Below are 19,395 nucleotides of genomic sequence, written 5' to 3'. Positions count from 1 at the left end.
GTTGGGAGAAGAACTGAGAAATTAAATGATTTGCTCAGGATCATATAGATGTTTTTTTTATCAGTCATGAAACTTGAACTTCCTGGCTTCCTGATTCTGAGTTCAGCTTTCTCTTCCCTCTGCCATACTATTCATTAAATTTTTGTAGGAAATAGTATTAGTCCATGTCAGTATATGTACCTTTAACTCTGTCTCATCTAAGTAGATCAGGTAGGTCAGGTTGGAACTGTTTTTATTTCTGGTCATAATTTCTTCCCATTTTTATTCTTTCTTTTAATTAGTCAATGACTAAAAAAAAATCTTTGCTGTAACCATCAGTGGTTTGATAGTATATAAACAACTGACTCAGAAATGAATTACATAGCTAGAAGTTTTCTATCTGTTAAAATATAGTCAGTTTTATTTATTTTTTAAAGTCTCTTTTAAGTTTGGCTCCTGACTATTATCTTGATTAGTCTTGATATTTAGCTATAACATTTTTATGTAGTCCATAATTTCTTGATCTATTGCTGATGTTTTCCAACACAGTTTTCCAATCCTCCCATATATTCACTTTTGTTTTGAAGTCATTAAGTATTAAAGTAGGTTAATTTGATTTGGATGTTTTTGTCAAATTCTTCATAGAATCCTGAGCTCCAGAATATTCTGAGCACCATATTCCCAACTGCCTAATTGATATTTCCACCAGGATGTCCTGCCAGAACCTCAAATTTAACATATCTTAAACCAAACCTAAAATCTCCAAATCGAGTTTCTTTCCTTATATCCCAATTTTTGTGAATGATATCATCATTTTCTGAGTTATCCAGGTTGGAACTTTAGAGTCACCACTGAATTATTTCAATTCCTTGCTCTCATAACCAATCAGATGCAATGACCTTTTGTTTCTACATGTGAAATGTCTTTCATATGTTTCTTCTTTTCTATTTTTACTGCAGTTATCCTAATTGAGATCCTTATTGCCTTTCCCCTGAACTGTTAAAGTAGACTCTTAATTAGTCAAAAGGAGGTAGTATGGTATAGTAGAAAGTATATTGATTTTGAAAGTAGAAGATCTGGGTAAAAATCCTGATTCTATTTCTTTATTTTTCTAGTAAAATAAAGAATCTTCAGCAAAATGAAGAGGTTATAATAGTTTCTAATGTCTCTTTCAGTCCTATATCTTTGATTTGAGTTTCCTTGCCTATAGATTATTCCTCTACAATTCATCTCACACAACACTGTCAAAATATCACATCTCTCTACTGCTCTAAAATCCCCAAAGATTTTCCATTGCCATTGGACTGAATGAAGTCTAAAGTCTTTATGAAATATAACAAATTCTGTCATTTCAACCTTATTCTCTAAGAAGCTACCATCTATAAGAAAGATTCAATCTTTCTCTCCTCTGTACCTTATAACACTTTGTGTTTTATAATCTATAACCTGGAAGTTCTTCTCCCAGATCTTATCACTATGTGAAGGTGACATTGGATTCTCAAAGTCTATACAAGAGAATAGCTCTTGCCAATTGGAAAGGTCTCAAGTATGAGTGCATCTATGGACTATCTTTGCTAACCAAGAAACAAACTAGCTAAGTTTGGAAAGACTCCTTAGGTTGATGCTATCCAATCTCAATATCTTAGCTATTTTTGTCAGTCATTTTTCAATTGTATCTGACTCTTGATGAACTCATTCTTGGCAAAGATACTGTGATAGGTTTACCATTTCCTTTTCCAATTCATTTTCAATGAGGAAATTGAAGGAAATGGGAGAATGAATCTTCCTGGCTCTAGATATACAGTTGGTCATATAAGATCATAGATCTATACCTGGGAGGAATCTCAGAGACCATCCATCTAGTCAAGCCCCTTCACTTTACAAATGAAGAAATTAAAATTGTGGGACTTGTCCAAGATCATAGAGGAAGTAAGGGTGAGATTTAAACTCAGGGATCCTAGTCAGAATTCTTTTCATTGCACATTGTTAATTCTCTGATCCTAAAGTGATTGTATTCTGCATTGGTAGTGGGAACACAGATGAAATCAGGGTTTCTTAAAGTATCAAAGATGGGTAGCACATCCATATTTCTTGTTACTGTACTTATTTGTGTGTTTTGTCTTATTTCTTCTACTAGATCATAAGATCCTCAAGGCTTTGACCTGCATTTTGTCTTATTAATATTTAATTCTCCTGCATCACCTGATACATTAGATGCATGTAGAATGAGCATCAGGTTCTCAGATTAGGAGTAGGAATAGAAGAAAGATGAGACATTGGTAACTTATTGGATGTGGGGATAAGAGAAAGATGAATCAAAAATGAGTCTGTGAGGAAAATGTTACTATTGAAAAAACAAGGGAAGCTGGAAACAGGTACTGGTTTTAGTGAGAAGATAATTCAGTTTTATATGTTTTGAAATGAAGTGATTATGGGGACATCTAAATGAAAATGTTTGATAGATAGGTGGATATTAGCTTTGTGATTCTAGAGAGAGGGCTAGTATAGATAGGAGATTAGGAATTCATGTACATGCTGGTAAAACTAAAAAACAAACAAACCTGGATTAAAAAAAACAAAACAGTAAATAGAAGAGATTTTAAAGAGAAAACCTTAGGGAAGATCCACCTTCTCCCTCCTTGTCCCTGAGTTCCTAGATGTCCTAGATTATCCTAGGTGGTAGGAGATGGAAGAAGAGCCATGAAGGAGAGAGAGGGGAAAAAAAGAGAAATAGGATAGGGTAGTATCCTAGAGGCCAAGACAGAGTGTTTTAAGAAGGAATGGAAATGTTGATCTCACATGTCACAGACAAGTCAAGAAGGGTGAGAAAAGGCTGATGGATTTGGTGATTAGGTCATTGGTGACCTTTGAGAGAATAGTTTCAGTGGAAGCTGAGAGTTCAGGAATGAGTAATGAGAAAATGGAGGCTATGTGTATAGCTCCTGAATTTCAAAAGATTTGTAGGAAGGCTAAGGGCACAGAGTGGATTAACAGTTCCCCTGTCCCTAAACTCGAGGCCCCAAAGCTCCATCTGAAGTGAATGAATATGTGGGTGGGTAAGAGGTATTTCTGCTTCTACTCCTCAGGACACATTTTCTTTATACCCCTTCCCATCAGCTCATCCTAATAATAGACTTCAAAGACTTTCGGATGAGTAGTTATAACTAGATATTCATTTGTCATTCTATAGTGCTCAGACTTTAGGTCTTTCCTTCCCTTTCCAAGGTGTGAACCAGGAGGCTTAAGTCAAGGCTGGGGAAAGAGGGGAATGGGAGTAGATATTCCCATAATGTGCCCCAGAAAGTAAAGGCTAGGGGTCACTGGGTTTCTGGGAGCGACATTGCCTCAGAATTTCTCCTTGCTCCTTCTGTAGTGTTAAAGCAACCTTTTCTCTGATTCTGGGACTTGAACCTACAGTTCCACAAACCTGGATCTTTCTCTCTGACTTCAGGCTTACCCAACACCATCACCTGGAGGTCAAAGTGACTTCACAGTGTCTCTAGCATGGCTGCTACAGCCCAGCATTGGAAGTGACAGATTACAGCAGCAGATGGACCATTCACTTCGGGCTCCCTCCATTCACTTAATCTAAATTATTTGTAGGTGGATCTTTCTGGCTGTTGTTCTATTTTTAACCCATCTCTAATGGTTTGGGCTCAATTTGAAAGTTTTAGAACACCTGCATTTGGGCTCTGCTTCCACGACTTACTAATTATGTAGCTATGAATTAACTACTTAACCTTTGAGTCTTAATAACCTCATAAAAAGAACCATTAATCAATTGAACAGTTATTAAGTGCCAGGCACTATGGGATACAGGCATGAGAGATATAAATACAAAATGAGAATGATAATAATGATGGTGAGAAATTAAATAGCAATGAGGTGCAATATCTCACATTTCTATAGCGATAGATGATTTAAATGCATTTTACCTATATGTTCTAATTTGATCTTTAATCCACAAACCTCTGAGGGAATCAGTTAAGTTTTTAAAATCCCTCTTTTAAGGATAAAGACATAGACTTAAGAACATTAAATGAATTTTCCAAGAGCCATGCAGGTCATAAATTGCCAAAGTAAAATTCTAGTACCAATCTTGGGAATGAAAGCAGCAACCATCACATTGTGTATCTACATTTTTAGCTCACTTTAATATAGAACTTTTAGGTTTGCAATATGCTTTCTTCATAACAACCCTGTGTTGGTAGTATAAATGTTCTTATGTTCTTTTTCTAGGTGAGGCTCAGAGGCACAAAGTAATTTGTCCATGTTTACACAGCTAGTAATTATCAGAGGCTAGATCTAAACTCAGCTGTATCTAAATCCTAGATTTTTTCTATTGTACAAAATAAATACAAGATGGTAAAGTAGATAGAGAACTGAACTTGGAGTCACAAAGTCTTGAGTTATAATTTTATCTTAGCTATGTGATTCTGGGCAAGTCATTTCATCTCTACTAGCTTCAGTTTCCTCAATTATAAAAAGGGGATCACAATAGCATTCTCTTCCCAGGACTGTTGTGAGAGGCTCAAATAAGACAATAGTTGGGCTCAGCATAGTGCCTAGCTTGGCATATAGTAAGTGGTTAATAAATGCTTATTCCCTGCCTCTGGAAAAGGGTGAGGAGAGAGGTATTAGCCATTTTATAATGGCTAATTTTATAATAAATAAGGAAAAAGTCTCAGAGAGGAATATTGGAGTTGAAATTAGATTTCTAACTGAAAATCAAACACGCCTTTCCCAATGCTGTACTGTCTCTCCATTTTTAAATCATAATTTGCTAGGTAAAATGCAAACTCCTGCTATATCAGGTTCTCCTGTATCAGGTGCCAGAAAGAATCTCTGTTCAAGTCAAATAAAGCAATATGAGTAAGAGCACCCATCATTGTCAGCACAATGGCCACCCCATCTCTGTTCATACTTTTGTCCCTTTCCAGTCCTACCCACTCACAGTGACAGTAGCCAGAAGTCCCTCGGGTACATTGGCCACAATGATGCCGATGAGGAAGATGACAGCCTCCAACCAGCTGTAGCCCAGGATGAGGGAGAGCACAAAGAAGGAGACACCCAGGAAGACGGCCACTCCAGTGATCAGCTGGATGAAGTGCTCGATCTCCATGGCAATGGGTGTGCGACCAACTTCCAGACCCGAGGCCAGTGTGGCAATGCGGCCCATCACCGTCCGGTCACCAGTGGCTATCACGATGCCCCGGGCTGTGCCTGTAAACAAGGAGACACCTGGATCAGATCATGAAGGCACGCTAAGGGGGCATCTTACTAAGGATATTTTCAGATACAAAAAAAATCGAAATGAACATTAAGAAATCCACTGGTCCAGAACCAGGAGAACATCATACACAGTAATAGCAAGATTATGTGATGACCAACTATGATAGATCTTTTAGCTCTTCTCAGCAGTGCGGTGATCCACGACAATTCCAGCAGACTTGGGATAGAAAATACCATCCGCATTCAGAGAGAGAACTATGGAGACTGAATATGGATTTTCACTTTTTGTTTTTGTTTATCTGTTTGCCTTTTCTTTCTTGTGATCTTTTTCTTTTGCTGATTGTTCTTTCACAACATGACAAATGTGGAAATATGGTTTTAAAAAAGAAAAAAAAAAAAAAACTCCTATCATTTAACAGTTGAAGAAACTGAAGGGAAATGACTTCCATTGGACCAGACAGTGAGTCAGTGACAGTGTTGAGATTAGAATCCAGGTCTCCTGCCTTCTATTACAGAGACCTTTCTGTAATACCTTCCTTTTTGTTTTGGGGGTAATCTAGGTCACAACTGAACTCAGCTCCTTCTGATTCCAGGGCTGGTGCTCTATCACATTGTCCCTCCACAGCTAGCTGTCCCCCATTATATTTTCTTAAGGGAGTTGTAGTTACTTTGCTGCCTAGTTAGTGAGGTCAAGTAGCTGGGAAGTATACCCCACTTCTGTCCCCATTAATCAATCACTCTGCAGAAAGGTACTGATTGGATTAGGATATCTCTCAAGTCCCTTCCAATTCTGAGCTTCTATGATGCTGATATTGCCCACCTCCTCTTAGCTTTTGGTATAGCCCCCTTCTCATAATTTTTCTGGCTCCTATGAAGAAATGTTGCAAGTAATAGAAAGTTGTGAATTATAGATTTTTTAAAAAGTTAAGTTTGTGGGGCAGCTAGGATAGAGCACCAGCCCTGAAGTCAGGAGGACCTGAGTTCAAATGTGGCCTCAGACACTTAACACTTCTTGGCTGTGTGATCCTGGGCAAGTCACTTAACCCCAGATGCCTCAGGGAAAAAAAAGTTAAGCTTGGACATTGATTACATTAACAATAATAACAGAACAACAATAGCAGCAGTGATTGTTATGGACATTCTTCAAACCTCAGACAAAAAAGATCTTGCTGTTGGAAGTCAGTCACTATATAGGAGGTACTAAGAATTCAGTAGATGGATGTCTACAAATCTTTGCCTGTTCTTCCAAGCCAGAGTTTTAAAGAGGGTGAAGGAGGAATATTTTGCCAATCTTTTTTTTTTTTAAAACAAAAAACAAATAAGCACAAACTATGGGATTCCCGATGCAAATGATACAAACTCAGTGTATTAATATAGGGAGAAAGGAATCGATTGAGAAAAAAAATGCAAACTGTGTTAATAAGGGTCATCATTGTAATTCTGGCTTCTTCAAGATAGATGCATACTGGAGGGACACCAAATCTATATATAGTTTCTTATATAATGTTTCTTAACTCACATTGCCTTGAAATAAAATTGTTGCTATATTGTGGTCCAGGAGTTATGGACCTGGCATTAATGTTTAATGTTCAACCAGTTAGTTGCCCCTACATAAAATTTATAACATGGCTCTTTTGCAACTCATTGCTCCCTGTAACAGTTTTGCTTAATATTGTGTTTTGCAAAATCAATTAATGATGTTTACTATAAGCAGAAGTTGTATTACAGTGGAAAGAAAATATAGTCAAATATAGTCAGAGTTCATATCCTACTTCCCTAACTGTGTGAACTTGGGAGTTACTTGGCTTCCTCATCTATAAGACAGTAATTTCTAAGGTTCTTCCTGCTTTGTAATAAAAATAACTAGCATTTATATAGTGTTTTAAGGTTTGTGAAGTACTTTACAAATGTCATTTCACTAGATTCTTACAAAGATACTGAAAGGCAGGTGCTATTTTTATACCCTTTTTACAGATGAGGAAATTGAGATTAAGTGTCTTTGCCCAGTATCAAACAGCTAGCTGAATTTTGAGGCTGAATTGGAAGTCTTTTTGACTCCAACGACAGTCTCTAATCACTATATAACGGATCTGCCAATAAGACTATGAGATCCAGGTATCTTTATGAAATATATGGATCAGGAAAGAGTTATGTGCCACAGAATTTTACTTTTAAAAGGGTCCCAAAATCCAATCATCTTCCTTCTCCAATCTCTTCCTCCCATTCTATTTCTTCCTAGAGTTTATCTGCCTTTTTATCACACTGGAATGAAAAGAACTGGATGACCAATGAGGTCACAAAATTCCTGCTGTGGGCTAGGCCCCTATGTCCTCTGGGGCTTGCAGGTAACAGCTGATCTAGGCTGGGAGCACAGAATTTATCTGGATCAATATCATATCTGATATCTCCAGAGGAGCTTTAGATTTTAGAGTCAGGAGACCTGTGTTTAAAGCCTGGCTCAGATACTACTTACAACTTGAATAGGCTCTTCCCCTGTCTGACCTTCAATTTCTTCAAGTGTGAAATAAGGGGGTTAGATGTGATGATCTCTCAAGTTTTTCTAAATGTTATAATCTTTCATCCCAAGGATAGAATTAACACAATCTGTCCATCTACACCAGACTGTGGTTTCTTTGGGCTGGGAAGAGCAGGTAGGATTTGGCAACTAAGCTGGAGAAAGCTGAGAAATGATGCAGAGCTCTCCATCTGGTACCTGAAAGGTTCCCTAAACTAGCTCTTCTTGCCCCTGTGGAAAGATGCTCCTCAACTACAGCTCTCTACGATCTGATCTAATCCCTCAGATTAAGTTGGAAAGAGGAAAATACTCTTTCTACTTTCTCTAGGATAAGGGTGAAGATTCAAGGCGATAACAGCAGAAAACCCAAGATCCCCTGGGAGATAAGTTTGGTTCTGGGGTCCTGCTGCTTCTGACTTTTGTATCTGGAGTTTCTCAAAAGTCATTAAAGGTTCAGGGTGAAAGGGAGGAGAGTAGGAGTCAGCCCTGCTCCCCTGCCTCCCAGGTGAGCCTTTTGTGCCCCCTGCTGGGTTCAGTTGAAAGCATCCTGGGTCTTGTCTTGTGTTAACCATTCTCTTGGAGGGTTTATATGTCTGTGTTTGGACAATTCCAGTCTCACTATGTTTACTTCTTTCTGGGCTTCCCTTTAGCCTAAAGAAACCAGATTTTCCTCCTGGTCGTGCTTCTGGCAAAGATGAGGGCAACAGGTGAGAGGAAATGAGGCTGCAGGTACCAAAAGAGACCAAAGCAATTCAGATGTTATTTAGCAGACTTCAATGCTGGGTCGAATCCCTATTTTATGCATTATTAGGTATTTTATTTTTCAAGATCTCTGTTTCCTCTTCTGGGGAGGGAGGATGAGGCAAGATCAGAGACATCAAACATATGGCCCACCAGTATCCCAAAAGCACAGAATAAATTTAAATAAAATTAACAAAATAGATTAAAAATAAAATAAAACAAAAATGTTACATTTTAAAATAAAGTCAGTATACCTTCTGCAGAGATCCTTATGCACGGATTAGTAGTCCCCATTTCTATTTGAGTTTGACATCACTGGAATAAATGATCCCCAAGATCCTTCCCAGTTCTATTTTGAGTTGGGGGAATTTCCCATTTTTTGAATTCATCCTCTATCTCCCTTTTATATTGTATTTGATAGTTCCCCATCAGGGAAATGGTGAAGGTATTATCACTCCCATTTTACAGATGGCAAAGCTAAGGATGCAATGTAAGTCCATGGAAAGAGCACCAGTTAGAATCCTTGCTCTGAGTGACTCAGTCAAGTCATTTTACTTCTCTGGGTCTCAGCTTTCTCATCTAGGTGTAGGATCAGATGAACTCAGATCCTTTCAGTTCTAAATCTTTGATTCCATGATGCTCAGTGAAGCTAAATGACTTAAGTATAATCACATAGTTGTTAAGTACTTAAAGCCCCGGTCTACAGTCCGATTTCCTGATTCAAAGATCAGACACCATGTTTCTATTCCCCTTGTCACCACCCAAAAGTTGCCGAGGTGCATTGTTCTATATTTTTTGCCTCATAGTTCTACTACTTGTAAAAGAATTATCCCAGATGAAAAGGGGGGACAGCCTCACAACTGCACTCAGATCACTCTCTGTGAGGCTTTCCTTCCTTCCTTATTAGGGGGCAGGGCCAGCCTCATTGATATTGGATTGAGGCTCATCTGCAAGTACTATTTATTCACTCTCCCCAGCCAGACATTTCTTAATGGAGCTTCTAGGACACTCATTCTGGCTCTGCTTCTCACCTTCCACACAGTTGGTAGAAAAGAAGCAAATATTTCGGGTCTCCAAAGGATTCTCATGAGTAAACTCAGGGGACCGGGTCTGTGGTTCTGATTCGCCTGTCAGGGATGAATTGTCCACCTGAGAATAGAGAGAGAGAGTGGGAAGATTAATTCAGATAGACATGCATTTAAACAGATGTTGTTCTACTTGTTTCAGGAGTGTCCAACTTGTGGACTTTCTTGGCAAAGATACTGGAATGTTTTGCTGTTTCCTTCTCAAGCTCATTGTACTGATGAGGAAACTGAGGCAAGCAGGGACATGTGACTTGCCTAGGGTCACAGAGCTCTAAGTGTCTGATGCCAGATATGAATTCAGGAAGATTAGTCCTTCTGACTCCAGATCCAGCATTCTATCTAGTGCCACTTAACTACTTTTATTTACACAGATAAAAGCCCATATTTAACTTAGTCGTAGATACATATAACCAAAGACATCTTGGAAACAGCCTTATTCGGTAGAAAGAACACTAGGTCTATAATCAGAAAATTTGTGCTTGCATTCCATTTTTCCACACTGTCTCCCTGAGAGTAGTCGAGAATAGCTCAATGTCATCTTGAAAGGAAGTCACTAGTGGAGTTCCCTGGGGAATTGTGCTTGTTCCCCTGTGCTTGGTCTGCACTATTTAATAGCTTTATCATTATTTTGAATAAATACTTAAATGGCATGCTTAGGAAGGACAAAAATCACCAAGTCAGGATCCCAAAACAGTCTAGACAAGATAGGATATTGTGCCAAATCTAAGAAGAGGAAATTTCATTAGATGAAATGTAAAAGTCTTAACATTTGAGCTTAAAAAAATCAATTTTGTAAGTAAAAAAAAATTCTGAAAATGATCAGGGGGCTTAATGGATTGCAAGCTTTGTATGAGTCAGCATTATAATATAACAATCAAGGAATTGAATGAGAACATTGGCTGAATTAAGAGACCCAGGGTCAAAGCCTGATGAGAGATGGTGCCATTATCCTATCTTGGTCAGACTATATCTGGAGAGTTGTGTTCACTTCTCATACCTTCCTTGATTCTGGACACTGATAAATGGGAGAGCGTCCAGAGAAAAGTGACAAGGTTGTAAAGGGGTCTAATGATAATAGCATAGAAAGATTATCTGGATAATCTTATAGAAGAGAAGACTTGGGAGGAATATGAGAGTTGTCTTCTAGAATTTTAAGGACAGTCATATGGAAGATGGATTAGATTTATTATGCTTCATTCCCAAGGGCAAAACTAGGTTTGAGGATGAAAACTGAAGAGATAAATTTAGACTTGATATAAGGAATACTTCCTAACAATTCAAACTATCTCAAAGTGGAAAGGGCTAACCTAAGGTAGAAGGGACTAGCTTAACAGGCAGTATTTAAGAGGTCTCCGAGCAAAGGTCAGAGTAATGTAGGTACAGGTTGGACTACATAGTTCTGAGGTCTCTTCCAATTCTGGGATTCTGTTGTTATCAAGAGATCTGGATTGGAATCTCTTCCAGCTCTAAATTTACAATACTATCAAATTTGGGTCTGAGTCTTTGTATCCACAATGCTACTATCTTTCTATAGCCACTAGGCCATGGTTATTTCACTAGAATAATTTAAAACGTACTAATAATTCACTTTGATAGGGTATTTTAAAGTTTATGGAGTACTTTTTTCACAGGATTTTAAACTTTAAATAGAATTTGAAATCTATGCGGTGATTGGATTTCAAGTTTAAAACATTAACATTTAATCTTCACAGTTGTACAGGTAGAATAAACTACAGGAAGATAAGATAATCCATAGATAGGTCAGTCAGATGGATATTATTGAATAGAGTAGGATGACAGTTAACTGATATGTCCTCATTTTCTGTAATCCACTCAACTCTATATCAACATGGCCATTCTCAGTCAACCTGGGCCTTCTCAGCTACTCACCTTGCAACCGTGAGAAGAGATGATCCGGAGGTCGGCGGGGACACGATCTCCACCCTTCACCTCCACCAGGTCTCCTACCACCACCTCTTCTGCATTGATCTGCATTTTCTCACCTTCTCGAACCACCAGGGCTTGCTATGGGAAGACAGTGGGGGCATCTGTGCCATCCAGACCTCCATTATGTTCTTTTATTCTCTTCCTCCCATTCCTGCCTTTCCACACCCTTACCCACCTACCCTTTATCTATCTTTGGAACTTTATCATGACTTGATGGGGCTTCCTCTTACATGGGAGAGCAGAGAAAACAGGGAAGGGATCATGTCCCTCAGAAACTCATGTCTCTAATCCTAAATCCAACCCTGTCATCTACCTGTGGCACCATGTTCTTGAAGGAATCCATGATTTTGGAGCTCTTGGCCTCCTGGTAGTAGGAGAAACAGCCAGTGACAATGACCACGGCTGCCAGGACCACACCCAGGTATAGCTGGAGGAGGAGGAAAAAAGTGTTAATTTAATTCCTACCTGTTCCCAGGAAAAACAACCATTCCGGGGTAGGAGGGGAATATAATCATTTTATGTAAAACTTAAGATTTCTGATTCTAGGGGTTTGTTGGAGACAGCTTGAACTTGTGAGAGATTATGACATTTTCAGTTTGAGTAATCTTGGAAATCAGAAAATGTTACAAATCAGGTCTTGATTTATTTCTTTGCTGATTATCTAGCTTAAAGTAATACAGAAAATGTTTAGGCAAATCCAACTTAAAAGTATGTCATGAGTACAATTTGTTCCTACTGGAAAGCCTGTTGTTAAATATTAACAACATACCCTTTGCTTTGGTTCCTATTGAATGGGTTGCCTCAAAAGGTGGGAGTGTGGATAGAGGGAATTCTCCTTCCTGACCCCAAGCCCATAGAGTTGATAGAGTTGGGAAGATGTAAGGGGACTGAGAGCAGGGAGTGAATGAGCAACAAATAACTATAGGGAAGAGGCAATCCTTGAAATAATAGTACATAATGGATGGTCAAACTCTTGTCTTGGAACCCTTGCTTTTCTACTTCCCAGCCCTGTGATACTGGGCAAATCATTTAACTTCTCAGTTTCCACAGAAATAATATTTCTTCTACCTATTGAACAAGATTATTGCAAGAAAAGTACATGACAAACTTTCAAATATTGTAGAAATATTAGCTGTCATCACTAAAAGCTTCCATTTATATATCACTTTACAGTTTGCCCCAGGGCTTTCCAAACATCATTTAATCTTTACAGTAATCTATTGTTATATTTATTTTATAATGAAACTGAGGCTGAAAGGATTACATCTGAGGCCACACAGATGAATAATGTCTGTGGAAACATTTGAACACAGGTTTCTTTCTGATTTAAAAGCTATAATAATGGCTTATTTATTATTATTAATATTATTATTATTCCTATCACTTTGCCTTGGCAGGTGGTAAGGCTTATAAGCTGTTGACCGCAAGTATTTGAAGCTGGGTTTTTTTTAGCACCAGCTCAGGAGCCAGCTTCACCTCTGAGTCACTGCCCAGCCAGGTCCCTGTAAATGAAGGACTTTACTCAGGGGCCAGAGTTTGGGAATTTAGTGGATCCTGGGTAATATGGGCTAGAAGGTAGGATCAACCACACAGGACGGTAGGCTCACATTGTCGTTGGATGGCTCATCTTCCATGGCTGCCTGGATGCCGTAGGCCAGAAAACAGAGCAGGGCCCCAATCCAGAGCAGGATGGAGAACCCCCCAAAAAGCTGCCGACAGAATTTGACCCATTCAGGGGTGGTGGGTGGTGGAGTGAGAGCATTGGGCCCATCCCGGGCCAAGATATCCTGTGCCCGCTGGTTGGTGAGGCCCTGTGGAAAATGATAAAAAGAATAGACTCAGTGACCTCTGAGGTTTTTTCCTGTTTAATCATGCTATATGATTTTATATTGAAGAGTGGAATTGGCTATCTGAACCAATCACTAGGGATTTCAAGAGAGACACCTTACCACTTCCCATTGTTTTCCCTTTGAACTCTTTCCCTTTCTCCTTTCTCCACCTTCCCTTCTCCCTTTCCCCTCTACCCTCTCCTTTCTGGTTTTTCCTTCTAGGCCCAATACCTTCTTTTCTTCCCCCTTCTATTCCCTAGTTTAATCCTCTCAGAAGTGAAAGTCTCCAAACTCTCTACAGAGGCAGGGCCAAACTTGGGACACACATGGGCCTTTCCTCTCAGCCTTTCTTTTTCCACTCACGGGAAGCTGAGGAGAATTCTGTTGATACATAGTTTATCATTTGATACACATTTTATCATACACAGTCTGGGTACCAGAGGAGATTCCAGGGATTATCTAGTCCAATCTAGACTTAAACAGGAAGTCCCCTTATAGACATCATTGGGTCTCTGCCAGAAGACCTTTAACGAGGGGGAATCCATTATTCCCTAGGAGAGCACATTCTACTTTTGAATAGCTTTAATCATTAGGGTATTTCCTCAGCTTACTTCAAGACTAAATTTACCTCTGAAACTTCTCCCCATCACCACCTTGTTCTGCTATCATCTCCTATGTATTAGTCCGTGATGGATCTACCGTACGGTGGGAAGGGCACTGAATCAAGGGGCCGGGAACAATGGCTCTGGCGGAGTGCCTTTGAGCTTTTTCAGTTCTAGTTCTAACATTCTGTGTGTCTTTTTTAGACTATAACTGAAAGGACAGAGACCAGCTTATGCTGGTCTTATGCTAAAGGACATTCCCCTTATTGAGTGAGGGAGAGCAGGAGCAAAGGGGAACAAAAGGGGGACTCCTCTTCCTAGCCCAAACTCACCTTGGATAGGTCTACCTGATACTTTCGGCCCAACTCATCCAGGGACAGCTTGTGGTCATCCTGAGGGGAAAACAGACCATTACTATGAGGGAAGAAAGAAATTTAGGGAACTGGGCCTGAAAAGGACCCAAGACTTTTCTAGTAACTATCCCTGAGAATGATATAGCTCTCCCTGCTTCAGGAAGATCCCATCTCAAAAGATGGAAAAGGCAGGGCAGGTGCTGGGGGAAGGCGGGTAGTTCTCACCATGGCCACTTCCTTCTTTAATTCATCCAGTTCCTTTTCTTTCTGCTTCTTCTTGCCGCCTCCATTTTCTGTGGTGGTGGCGGCAGGCGAGTACTCTCGGCCAGTCTAGGAGAAGAATTCATTGATTCCAGGGAATTAGGAGGAAAGAGAAGAATCAGGAAATGTTGCCCTTAAAGGATAAGCATGCTGATCCCCAAACAAGGAAATTTCTACCAGAGTTTTTGTTTTTGTTTTTTTGAGAAGCAATTAGGAATAGCTAAAATATGTAAGATTGGGTTTGAACTCATTCTTCCTGATTCAAAGACTCTATCCACCTAGCTGCTCCTCTATGAGATTTTTAAGAAGAAGGACTACAGGATTCAAGAAGAGTCAACCCTAGCTTGATTCTAGCTTTGCTTCTAATTACATATGGGACCTTAGGTAATTTTACTTTTGAGGGTTTTCCTCATTTATTAAAATGGAGGGTCATTTGTACAAGGTGCTATCTAAAGTTTGTTCCAACTCTATGATTCTATTCAATTCAATAAAGGTTTATTAAGAATTTACATGAGCAGGGAATAGCTCCAAAGATAAAGATAGCCTAGTTCCTGTCCTCAAAGAGCTTGAAATCTTTTAGTCTTGAAATTAAGCCTGGAGGAAATCCTAGGCTGTTCAGGAGAAAAGTAGAAGGTGGCAAATAGGAGAACTGCATTTGGCTTTGGGATTTCTGTGCTTTGCAGAGGCAGGTTTGGGAGCATCGAGAGAGAAACAAGGGAACTGAGTAATGGAGAGTCATGGGCTTTGGGGGAGGCTAGAGTAGGTGGAGTGGGAAGTTCTGTCTGTGGGGTGAGGAGGGCAAGAGGATCTGAGTTTAAGACTGGGAAGTCTGAGAAATAGGCCAGCGAGATGAGAGGGCTGGGAGGAGGAGGAGTGGAATCTGGAGAATGGGATTGTGTGGAGTATTTTTTCTGGGAGCCCTGTTTACCCTGACATTGGGTGCCATTTTGGGGGGTCCTGTAAAGTCCTGTAAGCCTTGTGTCCTCATTTTGGTGAAGTCACATTTATACTTGTAGACATGAGTGGGGTGAGAAATGAGCCCTGATATTCCTCAAATAAAAGAATTTCCAGGTTCAGGATCCAGCTTCTGGGAACCCATTAGTCAGACAATAATCAAACCAACAAGTATCATATTTAATACTAATCCTGCGTCGGGAACTGGACTAAGATTGGGGCAGCTCTAAGGCGACAATAAATAGACTGGACTTTAGAGTAACAGAAGCATCCGGGGGTTCCTGGGGTCCAAGTTGAAAAGATTGTGTCTCAAGGTCAGGAACATTTCCCTCCAAGATGGCCTCAGCCCAAAGGTCCACTTTGCCACACTGCAGGGATAGTGAGAGCATCCGGGGTGACTCAGCTCCGGTGTGGGCACGAGAACTCACCGGAAAGGGATCTTTTTCACTTCAACTTCCCCCATTTTCTTCTCCCCACTCCTCCTCAGGGACAAAGTGACCTTGTGGGGAGAAGGTTGGGCTGGAAAGGCTTGGTTGGAAGTTAGGACTTCTTGGCTCCATTCTAAGGGCCTGATGCAACCTCACCAAGAGGCCCCCCCCCAATTCTCTCCATGTCAGTGCCTCAGTTTCCCCCTCAGTACTCTGGGGGAGGGCTTGTGACTGGTTCCTCCTTAGTCCTCTATCTCCCTTCCCTGTATTTCTTAGGAGGACCTGGGAACAGCTTATTAGATTGGACCAATTTTTATAAATGAGAACCTTAATTCTTTGAACTCTCTGATCTTATACGTGGTGGGGGGCAGGTGGCTGGCTGGGGAGACAGGGGCATTTGTAAAGTAGAGAACTGATTAAGGCAGTAAACTAAACAGTAGTTTTCTAGGCTGTGTAAAGTTTTCAACAAAGCTGATAGTACTTGGGGTGGAAAGATAAGGACCAAGGTTAGGGACACTTAATGTGTATTTTGACATAAAAGGAATTATGCGAAAATTAGATTCGTGTGTGTATATATGTATATGTATATTGAAATCATTAGTCTAAAAACTTTTGGCCATAGGATGCAGTCTGCTGTTAGCAGCTCCTCCTCTCCTCCCACCATCCCACTCCATTCCCCAGCAGGCCTTGAGCTTGGGACAGACTGCCCCCTCCTCCCCCCTTCTCCTGTCCTGGCAGGCATCTCAGGCTCTGGAGCCAGGAGCCCACAGAGAGCCAGGGCCAGCGGCAGCCTCGGGAAGAAAGGGAGAGAGGAAGGAAGGACCCCTTTGCCTCTTAACCCACCCCCCTCCCCTTTACCCACTCTCCCCTTCTCAGGGTCCTGAATGCGGAAGGAGAACAGAGAGTTCTTTCTGAGAAAGCCAGAGGCTGGGACAGAGCGGGGGCGGCTGGAAATCAGCCCAATCTGCCCCCCCACCATACCTCCCCACTGCAGCTGGAGAAGGCCGGCATCCCCCTCCCAACACTGTTATATCCCTCCCCCACATCCCAGGCCATCCCTCATGGCTGTGGGGTGATGAGATGAGACCAGTTCTGGGCTGGGGACCAGCAGGACTCTCCCCTTCTAAGACTGATGGAAAATGGACAATTCTGGACTGAGGAGCCGTACCCTAGAAACCAGAATCTGGGGAGTCTATCCTACAGGGTGGTCCTTCCTGATGGGCGAGGATCCAAGCTGCCACCACCCCCTCTCACCCTGCCTCCTGCAGCTGAAACAGCCTGTTTTCCTTCCCCACCTGGCTATTATTACAATTTAAACCACTAAAGGGATAGTTTTGGGGTCAAGTGAGTTAGAATCCTACAGCCTCCAGAGCACCTATTTTCCTGTAACTCGGCATTCCCGGGCCCCCAGGCACATTGTCTTCCCAGTAGTGTGTCTAGGACTGGAAGGAAACCCCGGTGTCCTAGAGTGAAAACCAGCTGAAGGGCTTGTCTCTCCCCTTTCCGTGAGCCCTATTGCCTGACCTTCTCCCCATCCTGTAACTGTCTCTCGTGCTCTCTTTACATGGAAGACTCCTGGCAGGCTCATTGGGAACTCATTCCTCCAGGAGATTTAGTCCTCCTCTTGTTACAGAATCCAAAACTCGGCTGAAAGACACGGGACTTTAAGCTCCCCGAAGGGTCTGATGTCCCAAAGACATTTCTCTCTCTGAGACCATGCAAATACACTCTCACACTCGTGCACACTGAGGCAGGATGGCGGCTGCGCTCGGGCCTTGTCACAAATGGAGGCCCATTGACCACTGTCACAGACTCAGATGGGCATCTTCCCACACATATACTCACACACACACACACACACACACAGAGATGCGTTCATGGACAGACATTCAGGGCCACACACGCTTTGTGATTCCCTCACTCTCTATTTATAGCTCTCCTCCGAGCCCAGGAACCCTGGTGTCCCCACCCCATCGCTTTCTCAGCTGTTGAACTCAGATGTGTCCTGGCCTGACCCTTTATGGTCCCCTTGTCCTCTGGGAAGTCCCTCGGCGGAGAGACCCTTCCTAGCACTGGCTCCGGTTTTTCCTTTACCATGTCCTTTCCCAGAGGGAAGGGGGTGGCAGTGCTGTGAGGTATGAGGGTAGGGTCAGTCCTCCACAGATGGAAATTGTACTTCCAACTGTCCCAAACTCAGGCCTGCCTCCCATGGGGGTCCGGACGATCGTGCCCAGAGGAGGTCTTTAATCTGCTCAACAGGCATTGCTTGTGCTTGAGAATGCCCCGGGCAGGGACGAGGGGCCAGACTGCTACTGCTCACCACTGGGAAAGTCTTTGCTTTAAGCCCAAGGACAATGCTGCCCAGAACATGGCGGGGGGCCTTCACTCCTCCCCCCACCTCTCCCAGCTGTCCCTGGCACTCAGTGCCCAGGGAACTGGGTGTCCAGAGCTGCTTGGCTACCCGGGGAATGAGATGCTGAATCCCTATAGCTTCCGCCCCTCCCAGCCCTCAATAAGCCAGAGTGTTCTCTACCCTCTCTGACTGGCAGTCCCAGGGGGCTGTCTTTTGGGTCCTGGGAACAAACAGGACCAGATGACCCTTCAGTTGGCTACTTAGGGTGGGAGAAAGAAAAGCAGCAAGTTGATACAGGAGTGTTAGGAAGAGGCTTAACGAGTAAGTTTGAAAAAGTTCAGGGTGGGCTGGAGCAGGGAGAGGGGGTCTGGGACTGCGATGTGAAGGGAGAGCGCGTTTGCGTGAGGGGGTGAGTGTGTGAGTGCGGTGCCCACCTCTGACCCGCCTCCCTGGGGCTTCCTTACCACTTCCCTCTCTCTTCTCCACCCCCCAACCTTGGTCCCTGTTTTGCCCCCCTTCCCTCCTCCGGGCTCCATGCTTGGTAAGAGACATGGTAGCAGGGGGGGTGGGCTCAGCTTTCAGGGGTACTCACCCCGCGGCCCATCTTGGGGCAGAGGAGCTGCAGGGACTGAGAACGGAGAGGCCAATGGGAAGGATCGTCAACTCGGACGGGCGGAGATCGAGTCAGATGGACAGAGACAGCCGAAGTAACAGGGTAGCTTTAAATAGGTCTCTCTCCCCCTCTCCCCCTCCTCCTGCTCGGGAAAGAGCCGCTTGTTGAAATAGGATCCCTGAGGGCTCCTCCCCTCCAGCCCCTTAGTGCCTCATGTCCTGATGGTTGCCCTCCCTCCCCAATTTCTCCCCGTCTCCCCAAATTGCCTTTGGCAGCCACCGACAGGGAGAAGCAGGGGACCGGGGGTTCGTGGGGGAGGGTGGAGATGAGGAGAACGAGGAACTTCTTCAAAAAATGTTCTCATAGAGCAGAAAGGACTGGAGGGGGAGGGCCGCTCATTTAGATCTTCACTCCTCAGGCCCCAAGGAGAGGAAAGAGAAAGGTGGAGGGCTGGGGTGGAGTGGGCGAGGGGAATTGGGGTCCAGAGCCCTCCCCTATGTAGG

At 42.4% G+C, this 19,395-nt stretch overlaps 1 protein-coding gene across 1 annotated transcript in view; it reads right to left on the bottom strand.

The window, feature by feature from the left end:
- The window catches only part of ATP1A2 (ATPase Na+/K+ transporting subunit alpha 2), a 44,022-nt gene extending 24,987 nt beyond the window's left edge, over positions 1 to 19,035 (bottom strand). Inside the window, exons 1-8 of the mRNA XM_074262301.1 lie at positions 18,872 to 19,035; positions 14,509 to 14,613; positions 14,263 to 14,322; positions 13,107 to 13,310; positions 11,813 to 11,926; positions 11,443 to 11,577; positions 9,499 to 9,616; positions 4,934 to 5,202 (exon numbers count right to left, since the gene is read on the bottom strand). Of these exons, the coding sequence (XP_074118402.1) occupies positions 4,934 to 5,202; positions 9,499 to 9,616; positions 11,443 to 11,577; positions 11,813 to 11,926; positions 13,107 to 13,310; positions 14,263 to 14,322; positions 14,509 to 14,613; positions 18,872 to 18,883 (1,017 nt within the window). The 5' untranslated portion in view covers positions 18,884 to 19,035. The remainder of the gene's footprint in view (positions 1 to 4,933; positions 5,203 to 9,498; positions 9,617 to 11,442; positions 11,578 to 11,812; positions 11,927 to 13,106; positions 13,311 to 14,262; positions 14,323 to 14,508; positions 14,614 to 18,871) is intronic.
- Between the last annotated feature and the right edge of the window lie 360 nt (positions 19,036 to 19,395).

Source organism: Sminthopsis crassicaudata, chromosome 4, assembly GCF_048593235.1.
Source record: "Sminthopsis crassicaudata isolate SCR6 chromosome 4, ASM4859323v1, whole genome shotgun sequence".
In the NCBI taxonomy this organism is placed as follows: domain Eukaryota; kingdom Metazoa; phylum Chordata; class Mammalia; order Dasyuromorphia; family Dasyuridae; genus Sminthopsis; species Sminthopsis crassicaudata.
The sequence above is the reverse complement of the archived record's forward strand: the minus strand, read 5'-3'. Positions and strand labels throughout refer to the sequence as shown.